The sequence below is a fragment of the Rhagoletis pomonella genome, unplaced genomic scaffold (genome assembly GCF_013731165.1).
Source record: "Rhagoletis pomonella isolate Grant_MI unplaced genomic scaffold, Rhpom_1.0 Rhpom_scaffold_00013, whole genome shotgun sequence".
Taxonomy (NCBI): Eukaryota; Metazoa; Arthropoda; class Insecta; order Diptera; family Tephritidae; genus Rhagoletis; species Rhagoletis pomonella.
Window position 1 is genome coordinate 23,919,543 of NW_023458567.1, and position 10,089 is coordinate 23,929,631.

Consider the following 10,089-nt stretch of genomic DNA (forward strand, 5'->3'; position numbering starts at 1 on the left):
GAAAATTTTGAAAAAAATGTCGCTTACGTTATTTTGGCGGTTAGGGCTCGATATGGTTTTCTAAAATTTGTTTGGTTTGGTTTATTTTCTAAGTTTCAAGTGCATTTTTTTTTGTAAAGTTCGAATAATTAAAGGAAAATTTCAACTGGAAAACAAAACTATAAGTGAGAACCTATGCCCCAATTTAAAAAAGTGACTTTTTAACATTTGTTTTCAAAAAAAAACTGACTTATTTGTATAACCTCAAACATTTTCTAATTTATTTCCATTTATGATTTTATGTAAGCTTTTAAAATTTTGTTAACTTTCGGAAAACAAATTGGAAAAGGAGATGGATAAATTAAGATGTAATGAGTTGATATTATTTTACTTAAGGCGCCGTTTTCAAGAAAACCCGTTTTTTCTGGGCTATCATGCTATTACACAAGGCGAGTTGTTTGACGTTTGGCTGATTGGATGTTCGAAAAAAAAAAAGCTTTTTCGGTTGATGCTGCAGATATTTGCGAAAGTTCCATGAAAATCTTTTTTGCAATTATTTATCAAAGAAAGACGAAAATTATGGAAAACAATTTGGAAAAGATGCTAAAATATTTAGATCTGAAAACATAGCGTTTCTTTCTGATGAAGTTCTTTTCGAAATCAAAAAGCCAACTGTGTCGACCAGCAGTCGGATTCTAATTTTCGCTATCGCTAAAATGCTAAAATACGAAAGCTAACATTTTGCCAAATTTTTTTTCCTCCCTTTCACTAAAAATAGCTTAGCCAAAATTTTTTGGTGATAAATAGTCCATTTTAATGGTGATAAATAGTTAAAATGGAAGCGTGTGATAGCAAAAAAATACCAGCCTCAATTTGGATTACATTTCATCTCCTGTAGCGTAGCTATGGCTATGTTACAAAGACACTTGCGCCGATACGTAAAGACCATTGATGAGCAGCCTTCGCAAAAAGGCAAATCCTTGAGAGAAATTTTTGACTCAAAGTGAATAGAACTTTGAACATTCTTTTCACAAATTATTTTCAAAAACATTCGTATTCTTTTCAGGAAGTTACCTGCGATTTTTGGTAAATGTGTCACAAAGCAGCATTTGCATTCTGAATATAAATAATATCGATGGAGAATTAGGGAATACTGAAACCTCAAGTGAAAATGAAGTGTTTTATGAAGACTAACTGCTTTGGGAATCTCTCCTCAAGGCATGTCTGCGAGACATGTAGTAAATATTTTTCTTTTTTCAATTTAGGAATTTCGACAATGCCATAATTAATCGCTAGAATAATAATGCATTATTTTAGCTGCTATTAATTTCGCACAGAAAAAGTAATCATTTGACCTAATGTGCAATCCTCGAAATAAACTGAATAAAAAACAAACCACTAAACTGTACTTACATAAATTTTTTGTTGTTATTCTTCTATATTTGCAAGCGTATTTATTAATATTTTAGTGCTTAGCTACGAGCTTACAATTGCTTTTTTCTTGCCTATTTTCTTCGTACATATAGCCAAAAATATATAGATCTCAATTTCAAACTTTTTAATCAGAATTAAAAGAAATTCGAAGGTGCAGTTTCATAGCTAATTCAATTTTAGTATAATAAAGTGTAAGTTTGAAATGTGTAGGCATTAAATGGCGAAACTGACAAAGTCGAGCATTCAAAAACAATCCTGTCATTACGTTAAAAAAATAGTCATTTAGTTCATTTCGACATGGCATTTTTTAAATGGCATACATATTTTTTCATATCAATGCCTAGTGAAAATTCGGCATAAGTCAATTTTCATTCTGAACCGAATTTTTTGAGCGGTTTTCGGGTCGGATCAAATCCAGCTTGCAGCCATTGTTTAAATTCTTTCTCCGACATAAAAAAAAAACCTAATAATTTATGTACATAGAAACATATGTAGGTTTGTATGTATTTGATAGGAAAAAAAGTTTTTAAGTAAAGCACGAAAAAAATTTATAAAATTATTCAAAATTAGTACTCAAAGCGGATAACGATGTTCCATGCGATTTTACATGTCCACTTAGTCCTGCGGCTTGTGAGAAACGTTTCCCACAAATCTTGCATACGTATTTTCTTTCTGCATCATGAATGTGTTCGTGTTGACGAAGTTGTTTCTGAGTCGTAAATCCTTTATTGCATACATTGCATATTTTGTTTCGCACCTTCACATGAACGGCGGCCATATGGTCTTTTAGCTTACCTCTGTTATAAAAAGCCTTTGGACAAATTGAACACTTGTGAATACGGCGTTGTTCGTGTCGAAGCAAATGCTCTTTAAATTCGTTAAGCAATCGAGAACTCTTGCCGCAAATATCACAAACATACGGTTTTTCGCCAGTGTGGGTAAGCATATGGCATTTTAACTCACTTGTGGTTGCAATAGGCCTGCTGCACACCTCACAGCTGTAGTTATAGTCTTGTGCGTGCCTACGTAAATGTACCGTAAAATTATTTAACAGCAGAAAACCATGTCCACAAACAATACATTTATATGGTAGTGACCCATCATGGGATGCGACATGTTTTTTGTACTGGCTTTGACTAGGAAGTAAATTTCCACAAACCGGACATTCAAAAGGACGAACATCGATCTCAGCAAATGCCAAGTGCTCATAAAAGCGGCATGTTGGTTCATAAATACTTTTGTTTTGCTTACATTCTATTTTCTGATTCTTTTCGTAAGAGCATATTTTGCGCAGTCGAGTTATTTCCTTCTCCAAATCATGATTAGTTAAGTTTAATTCAAATTTTGCATTCATCTCGTGAAGTATATTCTCCAGTGCTTCTCGACGCCTATTAGGGAATCTATAAGTTATCTCATTTTCATTCCAGAGGCATGGATGTGTCTTGTATATCTTAGCGAATTCAATAAATTGGGCATCACAAAGCAGGTTTTGTGGTTTTGAGGATATTTTTTTGTTGTGGTCCACTGCTTCCTGTTAATATTTAAATAAATGGAAAAAATAATCTTAATTTACATACATGGTATAAATCCGTATTTTTTTAATACTATATGAAGCACAAACTTAGGTCCACTGGAAAGATATGATTCACTAGCACACGGATTGTTCGATTATGGCTTCGGTTTGCCGGTTAATCGGTAATATTTTCATATTCGGCTCAATGCTTGGCTTCGGGGAAAATACTACCGAATGTTATGTCGAAGCTGAACACTTTTCTCGATTTTTTTAACATGTATTATAATTTAAAGGCTCTGTTTAAAAAAAATTTGTATTGCAACTTTTTCTTAAAATCAGTTGTCAGATGAGAACTTCAGAATTTGAAATTGTGATGAAGGAATATACATATAAACGATTTGTTAGAGGTTGTCTTTGGGCCACCGTTTTGGACCGCTGTCACCACTGCCGCCCCAAGGCCGAGATCGCTACCAAAGACCGCCCGCCAGCATTACAGAGGACCGCTATTCGTACTCGCTGTCATCCGGGGCCGCCGCTACCATCGTCGTCACCACTAGGGCCCGGACAGCCTCTCCCATCACCGGAGCTGCTACCACTACTTTCGCGCCAGGCCGAAGCTGCCTAGAGTTACTTAAAGCAGTTGCTGAAAATTATCCTTCTGCTCCAGTCACCAGCGGTCACAGAACAAACTCACTTGGCGAGAACGCAAACAAATTATTGAATTTAAGTTACAACATCAGGGCGGCCACTGTGGCTGACTGGTCCGAGTGTATTTCTGCAACGATAAAGCTTCTGATAAAATCCATTTGGCGTTCGGAAGCGGCGTAAGAATGTAGGCCGCTTCATTTGTGTTACAACATCAAGACGCGCACCACAAATTAGGGAAGCTCGGCCAAACAGTTAGAAAAAGTGTAAGCGCCAAAATATTTTATTATATTATTAAAGTTCATATGTATAAAAAACATATTTGCTACATAAGAATGACTTTGCATACAAACTGAACTGTGAGCACAAATATTGTAAGAAAATGTGAATTTTTTGTTAATATACAAGAGATAAACATATGTAATTTGGATTTTATGTACACTTAGGCATTTCGCACATTAACCGCCTAGTCCCAGTAGTGCAATCTTTCCGGCATACTAAAATATTAAGCTTTTATGCCGAAGCGCCCAACATTGTAAGGCGCTTGCCGTTTTGAAATCATAATTTCTTTACTTTTTTTGTGTTGGGAATAAAAACATATTTGCCATTTCAATAGGTAATATTGAAAGTTAATGATTTTGTGCTAAAACTCGTGCCAATTGTATTAAACCATAAGCGGTTATGCAATATTTTATATCGGAAATATTCCACTTCCGCGAATATTTTACTGAGAAAGAACGGCCAGAAAATGTGTATTGTGTGCACGGTTGCCGTTTTGGCCGAAATGTACCATTTTTGGTACATATTTTCCATGAAGATATTCCCAATGTAATAACAACATGTTACATAAGCATATTGAATCCAGGACTATAATATCAGAACAAAGAAGCGTTAGGCATGATATCCTGGAAAAGCCATAAAGTATATAAAAAGTATAAGCTACTCATCATCGTGGTGGGCTACAATGAAGACAATATTGCCTCTAGATTGCAGGCAACTGACTGAGAAATCAATCTCAGTAATTTCTATCACAAGAGGCGAAGCATTGAGGGGTCAACTTAAAGTCTCTTCTCATAGCTGTTAACAACTAGGCTGTCAGAGGCACTGACGTTTTGGGCATTCAATACAGTGACAAAACCGATTATTACGTACTTAGTAAGCACCGTCCAGGAGGCCAAAAGTCAAGCACCTATCTGTCTGTGTAGCCATTATAGGAACCATGCGCACCTGCTCTACGAAATCACTCTAATCGTCACATACCATACTAATTGACAATGAGGCTTGCTGAAGCGATTTGTGTCGCAGCAATTTGGTGAGCATAAGAAGCCGGACCTTCAAGCGCTCTTGATAGTTTTAAACCAATCTGTGAGGATCCCTCGTTAAACTCAAAGACAAAATGTTACCGAAAGTATCCCTCCAGTAGCCCTACAAGGTAATAATTTCTAAAGGGTAACTCATTTTCGTTGTTGGTGTTTCCGACAGGGTAGGAGTACGACAACTACATATATGTATGGGCAATGTGTATTTTTAAAATATTTGAATAATTAAATATTTAGCTTAAACCTATTTTGGTAAATTTTTTGTATTTTGGTACACAAAAAAATTACTAAGTGGCAACCGTGATTGTGTGTGCCACCAGGGCTTATGCACGGCGCGCAAGTGTGCAGAAGTCGAGTCGTGATGCCTATGTACGACTACTCTACTACGATTAGGCTCGTAATGTGCGGATTGCCTAAAAGGCAAGATGGAGCTTATTCTTTGCAAAAAATGGAATTCCTTAATTTTAAAGTAAATCATCGGCTTCGGCTTCGGTAGTCGGCCGAATGTTAGATTAAAACAGAACGTTCGGTTTGGCTTCTGCCGAAAAATCTACCTTCGGTCGGACTCTAGTATCAATACTACGATCTACATATACCACACGTGTGTCGCCCTTCGAAAACGGGCAACTACAGTATTAATATTGCCATTTCTATTGGGGTGTTCCAAATTGTGTCTCAAAATGTAGATGTGTACATTTTCTAACTGGAAAACGAGGCCGTCTCCATTTTATCAATGGTATGTTTATGCGTCTACATTTTGTAACCACGCAGAAGGGTTGCATTATGGCAACACCAAACAGATTTTTTTTTCATTCATGGGGGGCGTTTTCCGTATTTGTATTTGATTTGAGCGCAATGGCTGATGAAAACAAACAAAGAAAGAACAAATATAAGCAATTGTAATTAAGTTAAACAATTAACATTTTTCAGAACCAATATCGAAAAACGACATTCACCCACTCCATTATATTTACGTATCTGCGTACACCCTAGTTTTTTTTAAATACGGACTATACCGAAAAGAAACTGCACAAATTGTTTAGATTGTAACGTAGGGAATTTTATTATAGAAATATATTTTATTACATAATCAACAAAGATTTGCAACAAAAAATTATTTTCTCAATTTTTTCCGAACATTTTATTTTATCCCCTTGATTAAATTACGCTCACACATTCTACTAATCATTCTTCTTGCTGTGAGCCAGTTTTTTTTTAACTCTGCGACATTTGTTGCAACTCTGCCATCCTTATTTAGTCCCGTTTGACAATTTGACAATTGCCCAATATCTCTCTGTTGGTCTGAGAGCATTTCGTTTCTTTTGCTACATAATTGACCTTGTTATTTTTTAATAAGGTTTAAGTGGAATTGGCGTAATGCGATGTAGCCAAATCGAGCCAAAATACGGCAGAGACGTTGTGCTTTTTATAAAATGGTAACAGACGGCGATTAAAGCACTCTTTTTGGTAAGTTTCGGCTGATATAGTGACTTTCATGAAAAATTAGGCACTATTCAGGCCACAAGAACATATAGTCTGCTAAATTGGTTTCTTCTAACTAAATTTTCCCATTTCAAAACATGACACTGACTGCTCCACTGCACAGCCCTTCCGTTTCGTGTAGAACAGCGGACCTTCTAGCGTTCTTGAGTCCATTTTGGCGTAGGTTTCATCGTCACAATGCTCTCAACGGAATCATGAAGCAAACGGTCGAACAATTTTTTTATTTATTTATATTTATTATTAATTATTAATTATTATTTATTAATTATTATTTATTGTTTATTATTTATTATTTATTATTTATTAGCCAACGAATACAAAAAATATATGGATAACAATATAATACTAACATTCGTAAAATAGAAACAAGCGTGAAAATAACTACTTATAAAATAGATTTATGGAGTTTATGAAGCGACTTTTTGAAACTGAAAAATCAATATCAACATGCTACGAAGCGCAAAGCGTAAAAATACCTTCTGTATACGTGTAAAGTACGGTGACCAGATAAAAGACGCGTATTCAAGCCTTGAACGAAAAAACGATATATATACCAGTTTCAATGTATAGGGATCAGTGAATTCGGAGCTATGACGCCGAACGAAAGTAAGCATAGCAAACGATTTAGAGACAACGAAATTAATATACCTAGTGGTTGCAAACCTGGAGTCAAAAATTACTCCAAGGTCTTTTATTTCATGCACACGTTGGAGGGGTGATAAAGAGTCTGAATAACATTACTAAACTTAGCAAAGGTAACATGAAAACATTTATTAAGTCGATTTTTGTTGCACCAGCTGCTGACGTTATCAATATCACAAAGGTTACTAATGGAAGCATAGATCTTAAGATCAACTTTGAGGAAGAGAAACATGTATTAATATCGTTGATAAACAAAACAAAAAGCAGTGGACCCAGGATACTACCCCGCGGGACTCCAGAGCTAGCGACGAAAGGTAGGGACCTGACATTGTCAACGACGACAATGCAGCGGCGATTCCGTAAATAAGAAGCAATCCAAGTCAGGAAAACTGATTGAAAGCCAAAATAGGCTAGCTTTTTTAATAGGATATCGTGGGAAACCCTATCGAAGGCGTTCGAGAAGTCAGTATAAACAGTGTCAACCTGGACCCCAGTGTGGAAAGCAGCTATACAATCGTCAGGAAATACTGCCGAATTGGATACAATTGAGCAACACGGAATGAAGCCATGCTGCTCCGTACATCCTAGATGCTTAACGGCAGGTTTTCCTTAAATAATGCACTCAAAAAGTTAAGACGTTGCCGACAGCTTAGAGATGGGAGTCTAGTTACTGACGTCGCTTTTATTACCGCTCTTGAAGACCGGAGTGGTGAAGGCTAATTTCCAATCGTCTATAAAGACGCCCGAGGATAAGGATTTGTTGAAAATTTTCAATATAGGATAGACTAAACAGTCGCACTCACTGCTTATACAAAACTACAGACAAACCATCAACGTCGATCCTCAAAAGTACTCGATACTTCCCAACACTAGTTTTTAATTTTTCGAAGATCTGACCTTTGACCCGTTATAGCACCTGTAATATAAATTTTCACAAAAAAAGTTATATGCCATATAAATTAGAACAAAAGGCGGACCACGTCTGTATTTTTACTTTTTTTGCTTTTTACATGCAATAATCCTTATCCTTACTAATATTATAAATCCGAAAGTGAGTTTGTTTATTTGTTACGCTTTAACTACTCAACCTAGCCTAACTTAAAATATAGGACAGATTTAAACTCGATTATACGAAAGGGCGTGGCACCTCCCATACAAACGGAATTTTCATACCGCATATCATATCTTAGAAAATATTTTTGATAGAGCACAGGAACTTGGTGTAGACACAGATATGTGTATAAAATCAATTCCATACTCATGGAGGGCTGTCACCTGTTTAAAAAATCAAATTCGAATTGAATTAAGGGAATTATTTATTTGAAAATTATGGCTGCGTTTCTTTATACATTCCGGATAATCTCATTTCACAGCCGGAATAAACAGAATGTGTTTGAAATATACGTTAACATATCATCAGGAACGTTCTAAAGAATAAGTAAACAAAAAAGTTTATTCCAAACGTTCAGAATGAATAAAGAAATTCAGCCTATATTAAAGAGGGGTTGACAAGAGTCTTAAAAAGTTGTAGTTTGAAAGTATTTTGGAAAGAGTTACCACCTGTTCGAAAATCCAAATTTAAATTAATTATTCACAAGCAATCTGAAAAATTAATATATGGGTGTCAAATGAAAGATTGCTATGAAACCTTCAGATTCAACATTTAAAATATTACTGAGGTATTGTACAAGCGTTGCCACCCGTTTAAAAATTAAATTCATTTAATTCAAATGAATTACTACAATATGGGTACCAATCGAAAGGTTTTTGATAAGAGTTTTGTACATGTAGAAACCTGTCTTCAAAAGAGTCACAACTCAAAAATTGGAATTTTTGAAACTATGCGCTAAAAATGTACACAGAGCTTTTATTTACCTTTCAGCAAGAGCTGGAGCAAATTTTTGTTATAATTTGTTTAAACAACCTAAGATAAAATCGCCCTTGCCCATATGATTTGCATGTGCTACGAAATTGTTTTTCGCATTTTCTGACGAACGTATTATTTTGAGTTGTGACTATTTTGAAGACGGTGTGCGATATGTATAGCAGGGACTCCACATGTTTGAAAATTCAAATTCAACTTGAATTATTCCTATAACGGTTTAAAAAGTAAAATTCAAAATTTTCAAACATTTCAATGAATTATTACAATATGGGTATCAATCGAAATGATTTTGAATGGCTTAATTTCTAAACTACATGTACATAAGTAGGAAAAATAGAGTTTTAGTTTGAAAATATTTTGAAGAAATTAAAAAAATTTAAAGTCTCCTGGTTTTCGCATATTTTAAGTATGTAGAGTTTAATGAAAATAAATTACACCTAATGTGGCACGTAGAAATTTCATACACTCAGCGAAGCGGGTGAGAGCGATCTAGTTAAAAAATAATTTTTTACCAGAAGTCCAATTTCGAACTTCGAAGGCCCTCGGTTTCGGAGGTTAACTTCGAAAAACGGAAAAATTACTTTTTTACTTATGACTCAATCTCTTAAAAGAATTTGGTTTGGTCCAATACCCAGCCGAGTGCTGTACAGTGTAATGGAAATTCAATTCAAATACGCCCGTATTAAAATGAAGCATTTTTCACTGCACGGATGACGTTTTGCACGTCTCGGATGCTTTTTCATAGGTAATTAAGAAAGTATGGCTGACTTCCAAAACGTCAATTGCTTTGCATACGTACAAAGTATAATGTCCCATAACGCCGAACTACAAAATGTTGACAATGTATACTTTTCCAAAACGCATTCGACACGCATCGCTAGAGCAATTAGCGCATCAGAAACAAAGTTGATGCTTCGTTTGCTTTTGGTTACCATTGGTGTTTTAAAAATGGAAAATTCAGAAAAATTGTTCATTGCTAAATTGAATATTTAAAATATGCAATGTATAAGGTTGCAATATGTCGCAACTCTGCATATACAAACAGTTTGAATACCGCAGTATAACAGTCGCCAAACATTGTATTGATACGTTTTGGAAGTCAGCCTATATGTATACAAAGTAGGGCTGTGCGATTAATTGATTACTCAAAATTTTAATTAATCATAAAG

General features: G+C 35.2%; 1 protein-coding gene across 4 annotated transcripts in view; it reads right to left on the reverse strand.

Annotated features, from left to right (window-relative positions):
• LOC118749015 (zinc finger protein 583-like) overlaps positions 1-10,089 on the reverse strand; it is a 180,913-nt gene that overhangs the window by 42,402 nt on the left and 128,422 nt on the right. The window contains exon 9 of one of the 4 annotated variants that reach the window (XM_036483804.1): positions 1,911-2,944. The exons of the other annotated variants lie outside the window; for them this stretch is intronic. Within the exon in view, the coding sequence (XP_036339697.1) occupies positions 1,970-2,944 (975 nt within the window). The 3' untranslated portion in view covers positions 1,911-1,969. Of the gene's footprint in view, positions 1-1,910; positions 2,945-10,089 lie in introns of those variants that run through there. 4 annotated transcript variants of the gene reach the window in all.